At 38.8% G+C, this 19811-nt stretch overlaps 1 protein-coding gene across 2 annotated transcripts in view; it reads left to right on the forward strand.

Annotated features, from left to right (window-relative positions):
* ASAP2 (ArfGAP with SH3 domain, ankyrin repeat and PH domain 2) overlaps positions 1 to 19811 on the forward strand; it is a 281424-nt gene that overhangs the window by 203262 nt on the left and 58351 nt on the right. For both annotated transcript variants that reach the window (XM_006863981.1, XM_006863980.1), the window contains exons 8-11: positions 2356 to 2431; positions 2720 to 2806; positions 16747 to 16850; positions 16957 to 17026. In XM_006863981.1, the coding sequence (XP_006864043.1) occupies positions 2356 to 2431; positions 2720 to 2806; positions 16747 to 16850; positions 16957 to 17026 (337 nt within the window). The remainder of the gene's footprint in view (positions 1 to 2355; positions 2432 to 2719; positions 2807 to 16746; positions 16851 to 16956; positions 17027 to 19811) is intronic.

The raw sequence follows: 19811 nt of genomic DNA on the forward strand, positions 1-19811 counted from the left end.
AGCCAAAAAAAAAAAACATGCCTTCATAAGGAGGAAACAGAAAGAGGAATTTTGAAAATTAGGGGGAGGATGTTTTCTAGGTGATAATCAAGATATAGGGTTAGGCTGTTAAAAACATATAATCTGAAGTTTATTATATTATTTCAAGCACACTGTCCAATGTCACTCTAGGAATTATATCTGTGACAAGAGACATCATCTGAGCACTTGACTCCCCTACAGGGAGGAGAGTTGCCAGGTGGCAAAGATTCTTAAAGTCAAGATCAACTCAACAGTATCTAATAACATCACAGCATCCAAGAACTCTGCTTCTCTGGATGGACACATGGTTAAATGATCAACTGTAAGAAATGTTGGTGGTTTGAACCCACCCAGAGGCTCTTTATCAGGCGTGCCTGGCAATCTGCTTTCACAGCCTTGAAAACCGTTTGGAGCAGTTCTACTCTGCACACATGGGGACACATGGTTGGATTCACCATGACCCCTGCTAGCATCAACAACATCCTAGGACTTATCTCTTCTACTTTTTCGCTAACCAGAAGAATCAAAAGAATTCATGACAAGAGGGAAAAAGTTTAGCTTCTCATGCTTGCATCTCTGTCATTGTGAGTTTAAATTTCCTTTTCAATTTAGAACCATTACCTGTTGTGTTCTGTGTACTTTCCACTGTACTGGAAGTGGAAGGCACAGAGGTAAAATTTCTGTGGAGATTCTAGTTTAACAGTGGAAACACATGGATAAATATAACCAGAGCATAGCATATATATTCAGAAAAAAGTTAGGCAGCCTTGTAGGAATTACAATATAACATATTATGCTTATACGAAGGTAAGAAAATTCTAATGGCCCAGACTCTGATTCCTAATAAGTAGCTAGTAATTGTTCTTAACCCCTACCCTTAGCGTGTACATATTGTCCCCTTACCTCCTCCTTGTTATATTGAGTACCACACTACTTTGTTTCCCCACCTTCACCTGGTTATGGCATGCTTGGTGTGGGGAAGTCCCATACTTTTGCTTAGTTTAGAAAAAAAGGAAAAAGAAACATCCCCTCACTATGAACACCTGTGAAAGAAACCCAGGTTATTTTTGAAGATTTTTGGCACCCAGTAAACTGGCAGAAGTTGGTAACTCTCCTTCCTTCCTTCAGTAATTGATTTCTTCATCAACAAATATTATGTGCTGAAAGTATGCCAGACTTTGTGTATACATTATCCTTACCCTGTGGAATTTGACATGTGTTGGGGGAATTAGATTGTAAATAATCTCACTAATGAATACATAGTTGTACTTTGTCTGAGTGTTTTGAAACAAAAATAATCCAGTGATTTTGAAAGAATGTAACACGAATACCTCATTTAAAATAGGAGTCATGAGAGGCTTCACTAGGAGGTGATATTTAACACTACATGCAAAGGACTTGATGCAAGAATAATTTAGCAGATAACAGAGACAAGGCCACAGTGTCTAGAACATAATGAATGAAGTGAATGAAGGGGACAGATGTGTGGAGGGAGGCTAGAGCCTTATTCATGGGCCACATCACTTGGCATTATAGGCCATGTTACAAAATTTGAACTTTCTCAGTGCAATGGGAAGCCTTTCTTCATTCCTCCTCAAGAGTAACGCATAGCACACTTCAGAGGTGGTATTGAACACGGGCCTGCCTACTGATGCGGTGCAAAAACATGTCTAGCTTCTGTTGCCAGCTGTATTTCCTGAATCACTTGTTATAAATGAGTTCACAAACATTGAGTTCTGAGCTTAAGGGGGTAAAAAAAGAATACCTTTTGATATTTGATCTCAAGCTCTTAAACCACATTTTCCTACTCTGTAGACAGAGCATTGCCATTCCTGTACATCATAATTGCTCAGTTTTTTCCTGCATTCTTTCTTACTCTACTCAGTTACCCGCCTGTCAAAGACATCCCTTAGTGTCTCACTCCCTATTTTCACTCCCTTGTCCCCTCTGGCCTCAGACTCCTCCCTTTGGAGGTGCAGGAGACCACTGAGCCAAAACCTTGCTGCAAGCCACTCAGCAATAGAATCCTGCTTCACATTTTAAAAATTCCTGCATTTCTTTTTATGTGGATCATTAAAAATCACAAATACTTAAATGTACTGCAGTCAGTGGCTTTTCTGTTCATTTCTCCTTACTTTGAGTGTCACTTTACTCGTGGTTTGCCTGGTATTTTAACATTTTGCTTATATTGTCTTTTCCCCTAGGAATTATATAACCACTCTGATGATCACTTTCCTTTTGAAGAAGTTTTTTTGTTTTGCTTTCCTCATTTAACAAAAAAATTTTTTTCCTCTTTCATGAAACACAATCTGTTTCTTCTTTTTATCCCCCTAGTTTTTTCCAGGATGGACTGAAAGCAGTTGAAAGCCTCAAACCTTCCATTGAAACTCTTTCAACAGATCTTCACACAGTATGTAGCTTCCCTCCCACCTTGGTGTTGAAGTCACAAACATTTTCATTTAAATGTTTCTGCCACTTAATCTTGTGTCTGCATGTTGTATGACCCAGAAACTAATAGCCCTCTAGTGCCATGCACAGCATGGTGGTGGAGTTCCCATTCTTAAGTTATCTTGATTAGAGGGAAGGTTTAAATTGGTGAAGGAGTCATTTGTTGCATTTATGTTGTGGAAGTGCCCTGTGAATTCCAGCATTTCACTGTCAGCTCAGTCTCTTAACTTGTCTTGTGTTTTCTTACAAGATCAAACAGGCCCAAGATGAAGAAAGAAGGCAGTTGATACAGCTTCGAGATATTTTGAAATCAGCATTGCAAGTTGAACAGAAAGAGGTGAGGGGATTTAACTATGAAAGATTCTTTATTGTACACCTATATCTCAGAACATGTTCAGATGAAAGACTCTAAAATCTGTATCTTCTAGCTGTTCACAGCTTTAGAAAATCATCTTTTAAAATATTTCTATTTCCTGGGGGAAGCATTGTATAAATCTTTTTGCTCTATCAATTGCTAGATGATTACTGGATTTTCACATATAATATGCCCACAAAAATCGCATGTTCACACATATAACACTCACAGAAAACAAACATGCAAGGAGGTTACACAGTGTCCCCAAAAAGCAACAACTGTGTACTATTTGCATAAAAATAGGTAGCTCTTAGTGTTTCCACCATGTGGAGCACTTGTTATTTATGTCATTTTGTTTCTGAAACTTTTTGGTTTCCTGACATGTAGATATATGTAAACTCTTGGCATGTTTGTAGCAAGTAACCTTTGGATCTCTTCCATCCCTGAGGTCGTGTGTTCTATAAGATGTGTGTGGGCTTAGGTTTTTTTACAGATACTTTCTGATGGGTCAGAAAACCTTAGTGGTTTTTTGTTTTTTTTTTTTTGGTGGGGTTGGGGGGTTTTGAGGTTTTGCGTCATCTGTTTCACTTAATGAATTTTCTGTTTGCTAACGGAATCCCACTGTGGTGCTATAGGGCAAGCAACCACAAGGTTGGCAATTTTGACCCACCAGCCGCTCTTAGAAATCCTGTACAGGGTTGCTATGAGTTGGAACCAACTCAGTGGCACTTAACAAAAGCAACTGCATGTGTCACATCAGTAGTGATAATTTGTTTTCTGGGCTCAGTTAAAAAACATTATGGTTTTTTTAGGTTATTTTATGATATGTTGTTGCAGTGTGGGTATTATAATATGAATATTAAAACATATCTACCTCCTTATCAAAGGAATGTGTCTAAATGTATATCTGATGGATTTTTTTAAAATAACTAAACCATTTAGCAAAGTATAAAAATCTCTTTTGGCAGGTTGGAATGCTCTAATATGCTGTAAGTTCTTATACTATAACTGAATATTGTTGTTTTTCTTCCAAATGCATTTACCTTTTGTGACCGAAGTCTAGGAGAGTAAGTAGTTTATATTTTGCATGCTTTCTTCATTAAAAAAAAAAAAAAGATGTTTCTTCTTCATGAATATTAATGGCAATTAGTGTTTTTAAAGTCCTGGTGTGGCACTGTAAGATAAACACTGGACTGTTGACCATAATACAAGTGGTTCCAACTCACCAGCTACTCCTCAGAAATTCTATACAGGATCGCTGTTGAGTCGGAACTGACTTGACGGCATTTAACAATAGCAAGCCACAACAGTAATACTTTCCAGTTTTATTATTAGATTTTATTCAAGACCAAAGTTTTTTAATGTACAAATATTAGTAAAATGGAGATTTTCCACGTTTTATAGTTGATGCTTTGACTGTTGGCTCCTTTGTGAAGATGAAGCATCTCATTCCTTCACTCTTCACTTCATGGTTGAATTTGTCCACCTTAAAGCCCTACCTCTGGTCACCCAGCCCTCAGTGATAGTTCATACGCATGTTGTGTTCAAAAGAATCATTTCAATCCCGGTATATTTCTTTTCTTTTTGGATTCTTGGTTCCATCTTTAAGTGTGCAGATGCATTTTTTCCAACTCTGAATAGCTTGAGGATGTCTTCTCCTGTCCCCTGTGCCTTTCCCATTTTAGCATTTTGTACCATAATTCTCACTTAGTACGTGTGGGTCAGCTAAGGATTGAGATTATATGCAATGCTAGAAAATAAGTATAACGTACCAACTTCTTCCCAGTTTAGGAAGTCTGGTTCCTGATGGATTTCATATTCCCAAGAATGGAAGATAGCAGAGAAAAGGAAAAAGAATTTGGAGTACAGAGAAAATAGTGTAGCTTCATTGTAACTGGAAGAGGTAGTTTGGAAGGCATAATGGCATCCATTGCCTTCACTGGTTATGATTGATAGCAGCTTTTGGCATTAAAGGAAAATTATGCTGGTGAAACAGAGTTCCAGGTTTCAATAAGACAAAGCAAATGCTGGAGTTGAAGTAGTCCTCTGGGCATAGGGCAAGGTCTGTGTTTGCTTTGGCTGTGCGGAGTTGGGAGATTTGGGGGAACTGGCTGTTGTCAGATTTATAGCTTTGCAGAAAAGTATAAAATATTTATCAGCACAGAACTGAGGTCTTTGATGTGTTTTGTTGTTGTTTTGTGTTTATGGCTATTGTTGAGCAGTCCATCTCCCCAATTGTATAGAGGGCTCTAATGAACTTTCTTTATTGCTCCTCTTTACTTAATGCCCAACTGCTTACTCACCAAGACCAAATTTACCAATCTCATTGGTGTTAATATGTTGTGTCTTCTGTATACTATATTCTGCCTTACTTTTTGGTTATGATATTTTATAAAGTAGACATTTTATTAACACAATTGCAAATGATATGCTAATGTATATAAATTTTTCCTGTTTTTAAATCACTTCTATGACTAAAGTTAGGATTTGGGGTTTTATCTTTATTTTTGTTGTGAAGTGCTGCTGAGTCAGTTCCGACCCATAGCAATCGTGTAAGCAGCTGGTGATCTTGAACTACCCACCTTGTGATTCAAACTGCCTTTGCAGTCCAACATATTAACCTACAGTGCCACACCAGGACTCCATTCTTATAATTACAAAGAAAATTGAATATTTAGACATGTTTGTTTTTAAGGTTCTCATTTCCTTTGGTTGGATTCTCGTCTATGACTTAGAAAACTGAAGGTGTTGATGGTTTTTATTCAGTGACCTAAAAATCCTGACACAAAAATTACAGTTAGCGTAGTGGTTACGAATCAGGCTGCTAATCTCCAGTCAGCAGTTCGAAACTACCAGATGTTATGCAGGAGAAAGATGAGGCTTTCTGCTCCCATAAAAATTTATAGTCTCGGGAACCCTGTACAGGTTCACTGTGAGTCGTAACTGACTCTACAGCACATAACAACAAAGATTAATTAGATTAATTAATCCTAAAGATTCCTAAGGAGCTCTGGTAGCGTAGTGGTTATGAATCGGGCTGCAAACCTTAAGGTCAGCGGTTTGAAACTACCAGCCGCTCCGCAGGAGAAAGATGAGGCTTTCTACTCCCGTAAAGATTTACACCCTCGGAAACCCTGTACAGGGTCGCTATGGGTTGGAACCGACTCGACGGCACTTAACAACAACAACAACAAAGATTCCTAAAGGAAAACATACTCTTGATTTGACTTAAACTGTTCTGTGGCATTTGTAAACAATGCCTTTATGGTACAACATGAATGTCAGTTTTGTCTTGTTTCCCAGAAAGAACACAACGTCAATTCAGTGAACTTTTATATTTTTTATCTGTTAATTCCATTTCCATGAACTTTATCTTACCCAAAATCCTATTATCAATATTTGACAGTATATGTCTTTCAACTGAGCCAAGTAATAATAAAGAACCAAGAGGACTGAATAGTTTAAGTTGTCTTAGCAAACCTTGTATAGGGCTTCCTAGGACTGGCTGGTGGGTTGAAGTACCAACCAGTCCAGTGCTTAATCCTACAGCACCACACCAATACAGTAGACCATTTAAAATAATGGTGACATTAAAAATGAATTACTGTAATTTTTCTGCCACATCTACATTTTAAGTGATTCACTTTTAAGAAGTCGAAATGGTTTCTTAAAAGCAACGTAGATTGTCGTGGTCTCTATATTGTTGTATTAAAAAACTCTGCTGTGCTTCTGAAATCTCCTTTCAGTTTTCAAATGAGGGAATTATACTGAAACTTCTGAAGTCTTTTCTGATGTTTCATAATGGCAAGTAACTCAACAGGTATCCTGAGAAAAGACACTTTTATTAGTGGCAATATTTGAAATAACCAAAACCATTTATTGTTTATTAATTGAGGTCATAGATTAGAGTTAATTTTAATGCTTACAAAAGTGCTTCAAAAAGTTCATGTAGAGATTGAATGAGAAGATAATGGAATTTTCCCAGACACTTTTTGACTCCCCCCTCATTAAATATTTTTTATGTATGTTAATAGGTACTATATTTTGGAGTCTCACCAAACTAATGGAATAATAATTATTATTTCATAATGTTATTTCTAAGTAGGTAAACTATGAAGATTTTATGTTGGTTTAGGTCAACTTTAAAATTCTATGGGCAGTATAATAACTTCCCTTATGTAAAAAGAAAACATTACACTAAATTCAATGTACCCCATAGGTGTTTGAAAATTAGAGATATATTTGGGTATTTTTAATAGCCTTTTGAATTCCTGGTGTGGCACCAAGAGTTAATGAGATGGACACCTGGTTGATGGTTCAAACTCAAAGGAGCAGCTCTCCTTGGAAACCATGTACAGGGTTGCTATGAGTAAGAACCAACTCAATAACGGCACTGAACAACAACAACAAAGATTAAGTGTAATATTCCCCAAAGGAAACCACACTAGTGATTGGCAGGAGTCACTGTCTTTTTCTTCCTGTAATTCCCAGACATCAGTCATTTGGTCTAAGTGAAGACTGTAGCAGTTACAGTATGGTGGCTTTGAACTGTTTTTTTCTTATCCTGTGGCTGTACTTTTATTTGGTCGCTGTGCCATTGTGATCGCATGATACCCTACACTGACAGCCCCATTTTGTTCTTGATATTTTCTGTTCTCTGTAAAGAGGATATTACTATTTGATGCTTTCATCATTTGAGTACAAAAAGTTTCAATCTAATAGAGAAGTTGAAAGAACTGTTCCATGAATACCCATATATCCCTTCTAGAACTTGAAAAAACCCTTAAATACTGTTAATTTTCACATGAGCTTTCTGTTCTGTCAGCCTTACCTTCTCCTGCCTTCCTAATTCATGTTTCCATCTCAGTGTGATTCTGGTAGATTCTCTTACAAACTGTCTTAACTGGTCTGACTTCTCTTTGCTATTTGATGTCGAGAACCTACTGAGACTTACACTACTGGAGGCTGGATTCAGGCTGTGGCTTATGGTCTTGGTAGGTCTCAGTGCTGAAACCACACTGAGTTTTCTACTTTAGAGATCTCATGTGTGGTCTTTTTCTGCTTACCAGCTTTGCTTTCCCTATTTTTAAGTGTCCCTAACTAGTAGGATGTGTTGTGCAGACTCTGGCTCTTCTGTTCTAGATTTGCTTAGCTTATCATGCCCAAATCTGAGTTATTCATAAGCCTAGTTATTACTTCTGGCCAGGTGTCCACTTTCCTGCCTCTCCTGCTCCAATCGTGTCTTGCCTGGCCCTGACCTTCATTTTTGACTCCATGGAAGACTTGCTCATTGATTCACACATTTAGTTACTGTCTTCTCAGCAGTTACTGTAAGCCAGACACTGTACAAATATACATCAGAGTTGGATAAATGTACTTCTCACCTCTCAGAGGCCACACAGTCTATGGGAGAATACAGTGTGATGAGATTTATAAAAGAGATCAGCTCCAAGGAGTTTCTCCCCAGTAGGAGGATGGTAGGTGTATGTTAGGAATGATTTCCCAGAAACAGTGATGCCTGAGCTGAGAGTTAGGAGGACAATTAGGAGCTAGACTTCTAGCAGGTGGAGGTACTGGACAAGTTCTAGTCAGGGCAGAACTTTTGCTGGGGAAGCTGTCTAGCAGAACAGAAAGAACATTGTTCTTACCATTTAGACTCTACGTCTTCTACTCTTTACCAGTATTGGGCAAATTGATCATCTGTCTTGGTCTCTTCATATGTAAAACACTTCATAGAGTTGTGAGATCTAAGAGATAGTTTAATGAAGCCCTTAGCACATTATCATGATAAATAGACATGTTAATTTATCCTTCCAACAAATATTGAACTCCTTTAAACGTCCACTGGTGACTGATAATTCATTGATCACATGAAGCATCTAGTGCCTCCTATGGACTCAACGACTGTAAAGATGGTACCGGACTTGGCTGTGTTTTGTTCTGTTGTACATAGGGTCACTATGAGGTAGAACTAACTCAGTTAACTCATCTAGCAAGAACAGATGCTAAAGATCACAGTTGTAAACAAAAAAGGCAAAACTACTCACCTTCATGGAGTTTATATTCTTAGTGGTTGAACAACAGTAGATGATGATGTTGTTGTTAATAGTATCTCTGGTACGTCCTGCTTACTCCATTCTCCATTGTTGATTTGTCTTCTGGAATCTTAGCTTTATGTCTCTGAGTTCTACTTTTACCCTCTTTTTCATTCTGACTTAAGAAGGGGACATTACCAGCTCTAAACTCCACCTTGTTCCAAACCAGGCCTTCTGAGTCTCGCCCACTTCTCTCTCTTGTCATGCTCCAGTACTTTTCCACCTGGCCCCGTCCTTTGCTGCAAATCTGCTGCTTTCCTTGATAACGACATTTCTTATTTGCCAGCACTTTTTTAGTTTTGATTTTTTTTCACCCCAGGCACTTTTTTGTTGTTGTTAGGTACCATCGAGTCGGTGCCAACTCAAAGCGACCCTATGTACAACAGAATGAAACACTGCCTGATCCTGGGCCAACCTCACAATTGTTGCCACGCTTGAGCTCATTGATGCTGCCACTTTGCCAATCCATCTTGCTGGGGGTCTTCCTCTTTTTCTCTGACCCTCTGTTTCTCTGACATTACCAGACATGATATCCTTCCCCAGTGACTGGTCCCTCCTGACAATGTGTCCAGGCACTTTACAACCATCAGTAATCCTTTTGACCGCCTTGCAGGAGAGGTAGCACAAGGGAACTTCAAAAAGTTCATGGATAAATGGAATTAAGAGATAATGGAATTTTTCCACAGACTTTTTGAAGCCCTCTCATAAGTAATTTAAGCAGAATAATTTTTTTAATTGCCCAGATTTAATGAAGAATAGGGTTGCTACACATACGAATCAACTTGATGGCAACAAAAATCTGGTGGCAAAAAGATTGGAAAGCTCTATTCTTAGACCAGGGCTCACTGCTTGCTTAGCCACCTTCCAGTTTCTACTTGTGTCCATATGGGTGAGCATTCCTGTTGTACCTTTGGAGATAATGAATGAGTTAGACATCGTGGTCCTCACTTGACAGAGAAATTTGAAACATCCAACAATGACTTGTTGGCAGTTCGTTAATCACAATAATTGTCTGAACACAGACTTTTTGAGAGGATGTCAGATGAAGTATAAAAGGTTTGATTATGTTTATTCTATTCCTTATATATCAACCTCACAACCCAAGATGGCACACTTTCTTCATTAGTTCCTGCAAGTACATAGAAATTTTAAGAGGCTTGACTGTGGTCTGGAAGGGTTCTGTCTGATAGTTGGCACATTGGATAAGAATGATTGCAACTGTAATATTTAGAGCCTTAGATTTCACAGAGAATTCTCTGATGCTGTGAGTAAACATGTATGTACAAGGAGGCTTCATAAGCTTTGTAGAAAAATAAAGAGAAAATATTAATTTTTTACATTATTTGAAGACCACTTATATTTAATATGTGCAATTTTGTCATGCCTGCCCCCTCTTCTTGAAAATTTCAGATAACTAAGGCTCTTGCACATCTGGCCAGATTTTGTCTTAGCAGGACCCAAAGGCTGTACAAACACTGTCTTTGTTGTTGTTAAGTGCCGTTGAGTTGGTTCCGACCCATAGCTACCCTGTAGAGGGTTTCCAGGGAGCAGCTGGTGAGCTTGAACCACCGACCTTGCAATTCAAATGACTTTGCAGTCCAGCACATTAAGCCACAGCGCCACACCAGGACACCAAACACTGTCTTATACCCCACAGAATGTAAGGTCTGTGGACAATTCTGGAGACCTGAGAACTTGTCAGGATGTCATAGGATAGGGGTTCTTGACTATTAATAAAATATTATGAGCGTTTCAGAGGTTTATTTAAATGCCCAGTTACCATACATAGTTCAGACACAGTCTTTACATGTTAAGGCTTTCTCAGTCAAGTTTTATGTTGCCCTCGTGCTCAGGGAAAGTGCAAAGTATATTGGAGAGTCTCCAGGAATCAGGGCAATGTGGACTTTCTGGCCAATTGCCTTTTTTTTTTTAAGTTTTTGTTGTGAATTATGTGATAGTTTACATGGGAGAACATTAGCTTTATGTTCATCCTATCTTATTTTGTTTCATTGCAATGATTATATTACAATGATTGCAATGATTACAAATGATGCATGAATCATCAAACAGCCAAAGGGTACACCCTGCAAGCCTTTCCCCTGGGCATCAATACACAGACCCTCTCCCTCCCAGTGTCCAGAATCCCCAGCTGCTCCATCTCACCATGTCATTGTCTCTGCCTCCATCTCTGGCGTTGCTGCTTCTCTGGATAGGGTCCTGCACTCTGCTCTTCTCCCTTGATGGTCCCAGGGTCCTCTGCTCCTGGATTGCAAGATCAGCCACTCCCCTCCTTTTGTTACAAAAACATCTACCTTTACATTTGCAACACTCACAATCAGTCCTAATAGCAATTATTCACTATCCAAATGCCTCTTTTTTGTGTTAGGTTATTCCTCTCTCCAGAAAGAGAGGCCCTTTTCCTTTGAATTGTATTCTCTTAAATTGAAAGTCTTGTGAAAGGGCTTAGTTATGTGCAAGGACCAACTTCATTTATCGTGCCTTCACTTGATTCAGCCTGGTATACAGGTGAAGAAGGCTGTTTTTTTGTTGAGTCAGAAGTCATTTAGAGGTTGCTGAATTAATTAGTTCTAAGGCATGTTCAGCTTTATGTTTAAAAGATGTTATTTCTCTTAATGAAAAACTTTTTAAGTTTTGCACAATAATTTAGGCTCAGATTAGCTTATAATTTAAAAAGAAAGTCAAGGAAAACCAGGTTTAAGGAAATAAATAATGGAGGTATTTCTTCATTAACTTCTGGCATAAGGTTTGATTCTGCTGAAAAGATGAATGTCCTTTTCCTGTTCATATGACCTGTATAGAATTCTGATAAATATGCTTGGCATGATCACTTTTACCAGTAGTCCCATGACTTCACCATTTATTTAATGCAGGATTTTTTTTTTTTTCCCCAGATCGATAGACTTATTTCTTGGCATGCAATTTAGTCTTTTGACAGGTTTACTTTTAGTCATTCACAGAGATTCATGTAAGTGAGCAGTACTTCTCTACTTACCTTCTACTGACTACATTTATTCCTAGCAATGTTTTTAATTGGTTCACTCTAAATTTCTAGTGCTGACATACTGCCTTTTTGAAAGATTTGCCATCCTGTCCCAGAGACATGGGTGTAAGTGAACTCTCTGTGGGAAATGAGACCATTTCCCTCATTTTGTGTCAGCTTGCTTAGGATCTGTTGTCAAATTAATAATGGTGTGCTTATGGCACTATGGGTTAATGCGCTAGACTGCAAAGTCGGTTTGAACCACAAGGTCGGTGGTTCAAGCTCACCAGATGCTTCTCGAAAACCCTATACAGGGTCGCTATGGGTTGGAACCGGTTCAATGGTACTTAACAACAAAGTACATTGTTGATTGCTCACATAAAGGGGTTTATTTGCATTTCTCTGATAAATGTTGTAGAGTTTAAAGAGTCAGTGGTAGGCATCTCATGTTCATGGATTAGAAAACATATTATTGTTTAGATTAAATGACTCCCCAAATTGATCTACAGATTCAGTGTAATCCGTGTCAAAATTCTAACTGCTTTTTTGCAGTAATTGATAAGAAATTTAATCCTCACATTAACATAGAAATACAAAGGACCCAGAGTAGCTAAGAGAATCTTGAAAAAGAAGAATAAAGTTAAAAGACTCCAACTCTCTGATTTGAAAACTGTGAGTTATATGTGTCTATACGTTTATACAAGGGGGTTTCAAAAAGTTTGTAGAAAAATGGAATTAAAATGTAATGGAATTTTTCCTTGAACTGTTTGAAGTCCCCTTGTATGATTTATTTTGTGGGTAATGTTCTAAAATGTGTTGTGATAATGGCTGGACAATTTTATAAATATTCTAAAAGCTGTGATTTATGTACTTTAAAAGTGTGATTTTTCAGTGTATGAATTATAGCTCAATAAAGTTATTTTAAATTTAAGAAAGTCTTTACTATTTGGTATCTGCTCAAGGTGGGGGGATAAAACGACATATATAGAAATACTAAATCAGGTAAAGGAGGCAATGTCCAGAATAAAGGAGATACTCTAAGACTAAATTGTCAAAAGACTAAATTGCATGGGATGATTTTCAAGGGTTCATTTCTATAGGATACCCCAACTTTAGATGTAGTCACTCAAAAAGTGTTGTTAAGTGCTGTCGAGTTGGTTCTAACTCATAGCAACCCTGTATTGGGTTTCCAAGAAAAGGCTGATGGATTTAACTGCCAACCTTGTGTTTACAGTCCAGTGCTTATCCTACAGTGCCATACCAGGACCCCCAAGAAGTGTTTGTTGTGTGTTGTTAATAAGTGTTTATTGACCTACAAAATCATGAAAAGTCTCAGTCAGTTTCAGTTGAGCTCTCTTTCTGTTCCTTCTTCTTATGCCCATATAAAGTAGTCCCCTTCTCAATGTAACTGTTTCTGTCACTGTTACCCCTCCAGTGTGGTGCCTCTGGATTGATCTGGCAGTAATTGTATCTTCCTTTTCCCTCCTTTAGTTTTTGTTTTTTAACTTTTATTGTGAATCGAGTGAGTGAACGTTTACAGGGTAGATTACCAATTTTACTTTCAGCAAATCACCATAATGATTATAATCCCCTCCATGCACCATCAGCTAACAGTATTTACCTCTAATACTTTTTTTTATATATATACGCCTACCACACTGCAAATATATATTTGTTTAAATGTCCAAATGGAACATTTTGCAAGCCAGCCTCCTGCCTACAGCCACACTGTCTTTCTCAGTCCATGGGCCTATAGTCTGCTGCTCTGTCTCTCTATGCCATAGCCTCTGCCACAATCTTTGTTGTCACTGTTTTCTGATTAAGATCCCTCGCTCCTCTCATTCTTTTCCCCTTTGATGATCCTAGGGTCCTCTGCTCCTGAAATAGCAGATAATCTGCTCCCCCTTTTTAGTTACACCTCTTACATTTATAGTTGTGACAATAGCCTGATAACAGTTACTAACAATTGAATCAGAAAATCCTATCCCTCTGATCACCAGACCCATCTTGACAAAAGGAAACTATTCAGTGGGGTTTATGTCTTACTCCCCTCCTTTTCTTTTACCCATTTCAACTCTGGTACTTCACCAGAGCTCACCAGTTCTTTCTTCCCCAACTCAGGGTTCTTAGCTGCAGGATGTCTAATACCACTCTCAATGATATATGACAATTTTATGTAATAAGCATTTCTCCAAAGCTTATGGTTAATAATTCCAAATGGAAATGTGGCTTCAGAAGATTTTTGGTTGTTGGTGTTAAAGTGCCATCAAGTCTAATTGTTCCCAGAAATCCTGGTGTGGCACTGTAGGATAAACACTGGACTACTAAACTGCAAGGTTGGTGGTTCTAACCCACCAGCCGCTCCTTGAAAGCCCTATACAGGGTCACTATGATTTAGAACTGACTCCAAGGCATTTAAGGAGCTCTGGTAGCGTAGTGGTTACGAATCGGGCTGTGAACCTTAAGGTCAGCGGTTTGAAACTACCAGCCGCTCCGCGGGAGAAAGATTAGGCTTTCTACTCCCGTAAAGATTTACACCCTCGGAAACCCTGTACAGGGTCGCTATGGGTCGGAACCGACTCGACGGCACGTAACAACAACAACAACAACCAAGGCACTTAACAACAGTTCTTCCTAAAACTTGTTCTCCAAACTCCAGATTCTTCTTTAGAATGATTCATCATCTGTGAAGTGTGTATATATATATAAATATATTATCCTAAAGCATTACACCAGAACTCCATATTAATAACATATATATATGGAGCTCTGGTAACGTAGTGGTGACAAATTGGACTGTGAACCTCAAGGTCAGCAGTTCGAAACTACCAGCTGTTCCACAGGAGAAAGATGAGCCTTTCGGCTCCTGTAAAGATTTACAGCCTTGGAAACCATGTACAGGGTTGCCATGAGTCGGAACTGACTCCACGGCACATAACCACCACCACTATATATATAGAGAGAGGTGAGGAGAGGGGAGGGGAGGGGAGGGGAGTCCTGATGTGGCGCTATGGGCTAATGTGCTGGACTGCAAAGTTGGTTTGAACCACAAGGTCAGTGGTTCAAGCTCACCAGCTGCTCCTTGGGTACCCTATACAGGGTCGGAATTGACTTGACGGCTCCTAACAACAACATATATATGTATATATAAACTCACATTATTTTTAAACTGTCAAGAACAAGTGGCTTGCTGTTGACTTTAAACAAAGTCTGAACTTTGGCTCTGGCCTGGCTTTTCTACTATCTGGCTCCTTTTATCTTAGTTACAATGTTTCTTCTTATTTCACACTCCTGTGATTTTTTTCATTTGACTATTTACTCCTTAAGTAGTATACTCTCCATTTGAATCACATGTTAGTTCTTTCATTCTTTGGGGATGTGTTAGTTTACCCAGTGATGGTTAGCTTCTTGATGGTAGAGATGAAGTCACCCTTAGTCTTTCAGGGTATACTTTGGTGAGGCAGTAAGGCACAATGGAAGGAGCATTAGAAATAGGTGCACCTGAGTTCTGTTTTCTGCTCTGATTTTAGTGAGCTCTGAACCTTGAAATCAAGCAAGTCTCTTGATTTCATTGTGTCTGTTGCTTCTGTTAGGATGTGAACTTGATTGGAGGTTTTCAGTAAACAGGTAAAGGCCCTCACTTAGTTGACCTGTGAGAAGGATCTGTTCACATCGTGCTCACCCTGCCTTTCTTTCTGTCTGCCCAGAATTTCCCGCTACTAGCACTAGTGGCCCCTTTCTACCTTCTGCTCAGGATTTCTAATAGTATTATTTGCTAACCACCAGTTGAATACCAATTGAATACCAGATACTGGGCTTATTTGTTGGGAATTCTTTGATGATCTTTGTATTCAAGAAGCTGATAAGTTGGAGCTTGCTGTTTTGATAGACTCAGCCAGATTCTCAGCTGACCCAGTGGTGGTGGTGCCTATGTGCACCATGGAGTCGGTTCTGACTCAAGACAATCCTGTATAGGGTTTTCAAGGCCGTAAAACTTTATAGAAGCAGAAAACCTCTTCTTTCTTCCACAGCGCGGCTGGTAAATTTGAACTGCTGACCTTGCAATTAGCAATTCAGTTTATAATCCATTACATTACCGGAGCTCCTTAGCTGACCAAGTAGGATAGTAGTTTTAGTTAACAGAGACTCTTCTTATTCAGTGATTTGAAGCAAGTAGGCTCAGTGCAACAGCCCTTTTTATCTTAGATAATGAATATTTGTTCTACACCAGTCATTTAACACTTATCATTTGCTGTCCTAAGTCATGCATTCCTTGTTTTATAACTGAGGAAACTTGCCTATAGTCACAGGGAGAGCCTGAGGTTCTTTTAACCCCTTCTTTGAAACCCTTATTCTTTCCACCATATCACATTAGCATCCTTCTTGAGGGCTGATTATGCCATCTTAGAAACTTCTTGTCATCATCAGAGACTTAAAGAGTCCTATTATGGCACTGTAGGATAAGCACTGGACTGCTAACTGTGTAAGGTCAGCAATTCAGACCCACCAACCACTCCTTGGAAACCCTATACAGGATCACTATGAGCCAGAACTGACTCAACAGCACTCAACCACAACAGTGAGGTTCATGATTAAGTAAAGTTTTATAACTACTAAAAGACTCATTGTTCAGGCAAGGTTAGGGATACTGATTTTTTATATTTCTCCCTCTAGCCTAAAAATGACATTTATGAGTTTTATATATTAATTTTATGTCCTTTTTTGGTGTGATGAGAAATGTATCTACTGTGTTTGTTTATTTAAGGCATGTGCTTCCTTATTTACATCAGAATAGGATTAAAATAACTTATTGATCATTTTTTAAGGATTCACAAATTCGCCAGAGTACAGCCTATAGCTTACATCAACCTCAGGGAAACAAAGAACATGGAACAGAACGGAATGGCAACCTCTACAAGAAAAGTGATGGGTATGTGAGATGGTGTTGCTAGATTTATAGTTTGAGATTTATGATCTCATTTGTCCAGAATTTCTAAATTCTTATTTTGTTCTTGGTGTTGTTTTTCATCTTTAAGGATCCGAAAAGTGTGGCAGAAAAGGAAGTGTTCAGTTAAAAATGGTTTTCTGACCATATCCCATGGTACTGTAAGTATTCTCTTAATTTGTCTTTGCCTTTGTTACAGTGAAATGTGTAACAAAGGGAATGGTGTGTGTGTGCTGTGTGTGTGTAATGAGGGACTTTAGTTAAGTAGGTTGTGATCCGTTTTTATGTTTACACAAAAGGATATCAAAGAGTTCATTGCAAAATGGAATTAAGAGATAGTGGAATTTTCCCATGAACTTTTTGAAACCCCCTTGTATGTTATATTTGTGTTTGAAGTCCTTGGGCGACACAAATGGTTAACATATTTGGCTGCTAACTGAAAGATTGGCAGTTCGAATTCACCCAGAAGCACTTCAGAAGAAAGGCCTGGGGATCTACTTCTAAAAAAGACAGCCACTGAAAATCCTGTGGAGCACAATTCTACTCCCACACACATGGGTTTACCGGGAGTCAGAATCAATGTATCTATCCAATGAGATGCTTGTTGTCTTTTACTGACTTACATGGGCAAAATAACTGATAAGACAGGTTGTATTTAAGAAGCCGGGAACTTCCAGAAACAGACAAATAGCAAACTACACCCCCACTTTGCCTGTCTCTGGAAATTTAGCTTCATACTTGAGAATATCTCTACTTACCTGTTGGTGTTGTTAAGTGTCATCGAGTTGGTTCCAACCCATAGCGACCCTGTATAGGGTTTCCAAGGAGCAGTTTGTGAAGTTGAACTGCCAACCCTGCAGTTCAAACGGCTTTGCAGTCTGGTGCAGTAACCCACAGCACCACACCAGGACTCCACACTTAACCTTTGAGACTTCCCTATACCCTTAATTAAAAATAAATAAATAAATAAGTTTTAAGTGGTGAGTACTCTGGAATTTAGAAATCAAAGAAGACAGGGATCTCAGTAATTTTACTGAAATCCAACATACTGTGCCCAACCTTAGTGTAGTCCTTGTTTTGTCATCCTGTTTATAAGAACCCCTGCAAGAAAATTGAGACCACAAACCTTAGACTTGGGCTGTGATATGTTGATAAATAACATATGCTGTGATATGTTATTTAAAAAAAAAAAAAAATTAATATATATATACATACACGAATCGGGCTGCTAACCTCAGGGTCATCAGTTTGAAACTACCAGCTGTTCCGCGGGAGAAAGATGAGGCTTTCTGCTCCCATAATGGTTTACAGCCTCGGAAACCCTGTACAAGGTCGCTATGAGTTGAAACCGACTCCACGGCATAATCAGAATAAAATCATTTATTCATCTAGCTTTCAGAGACTGAATTTTTTTGCAACTTTTTATTGTGAATGGGGTGAAGGTTTATAGACCAAATTCCATTTTTCAATAATTTATACACAATCCTGTTTCATGTCATTGATTGCAATACTTACCTCGTAACATCACTTATCCCACTTCCTCCTTTTTCCATTTTCTTCACGCCTCTTTGCTCTGGATGGGGAGAGACAAATAGTTGCATCTTAGAGGGCTGCTCACAAACTTTTCTTTGGGGTGGGAGGGAGTTAAAATTTTTTATTGTAGGATATTTGACATAAAAAGTTATATAAAAAGGATCTAAAATGTAATGTATTGAACACATAGTCACATTCCTCCTGGTGGTTAATTAGGTGTCACGGAGTTGGTTCTGATTGATAGCAACCTTAAATCAACAGAATTAAATACAACCTGCCCTGTGCCATTCTCGCCATTGTTGTTATGCTTGAGCCCATTGCTGCATCGACTGTGTCACTCCACCTCCGTAAGGATCCTCCTTATTTTGTTGTTGTTGTTGTTGTTGACCCTCTACTGTTCCAGGCATAATGCTCTTCTCCAGGGACTGGCCCCTATTGATAACATGTCCAAAGTACTTAAGAGGAAGTGTTGTGTTGTCATCTTGCCTTCTAAGGAACATCTGACTCTACTTCTTCTAAGACAGATTTGTGTGTTCTTATGGCAGTCCATTGTACTTACAGTATTTTTCACCAACATCATAATCCAAAGGCACCAATTCTTCTCCTGTGTTCCTTATTCATTGTCCAGCTTTCACACACCTATGAGGCAATTGAAAACACCACCTTTGGAGGCAAACCTTTTTCTCCAAAGAGGTCTTTAACAGTAGATTTGCCCAGTGCAATATGTTATTTGTTTACTGCTGCTTCTATGGGCATTGATTGTGGTGCTCACAAACTTTTAAAACCCCCAATATGTACTCACCAAAGTAGGATGTAAGAACATTGCCTTGTGGACTATGGTATGCTAATTAACTTTGGTGTCTCCCAAGACAATGGTACTGAGCTCCAAGGCCCAGTGATTCATTTCCTCAAAGTGTTTGGTTAGGGTTAAGGAGTTTTCATAAGTTTGCCTTTGTACACTGTACTAGAGTCATGACTACGTTTGCAGCTTAGGTAAATATATGTATATGGTTGTGGTTATATGCCTTGGAGTTGGTTCTGACTCATAGCGACCCTGTACAGGGTTTCCGAGGCTATACATCTTAACAGGAGCAGAAAGCCTCATCCTTCTCCCACAGAACAGCTGGTAGTTTCAAACTGCTGACCTTTAGGTTCACAGCCCAATTCGTAACCACTATGCTACTGTAGACATATCCTCTGTCAAACCTGTATATATTTGTGCTGGGGACTCTAGACCCAGAGAGAAAGAGGAGGGCTGTGTGCTGACGACCAGGGAGCAGGCTTGCAGGGTATACCCTTTAGTTGGTTGATGATGCATGGAGAGGATTGTAACCATGGCAATGAAATGATATATGATAGGATGACTGTAAAGCTAATGTTCTCCCATGTAAACCATCACATAATTCACAATAA

Source organism: Chrysochloris asiatica, unplaced genomic scaffold (assembly GCF_000296735.1).
Source record: "Chrysochloris asiatica unplaced genomic scaffold, ChrAsi1.0 scaffold00058, whole genome shotgun sequence".
Classification (NCBI taxonomy): domain Eukaryota; kingdom Metazoa; phylum Chordata; class Mammalia; order Afrosoricida; family Chrysochloridae; genus Chrysochloris; species Chrysochloris asiatica.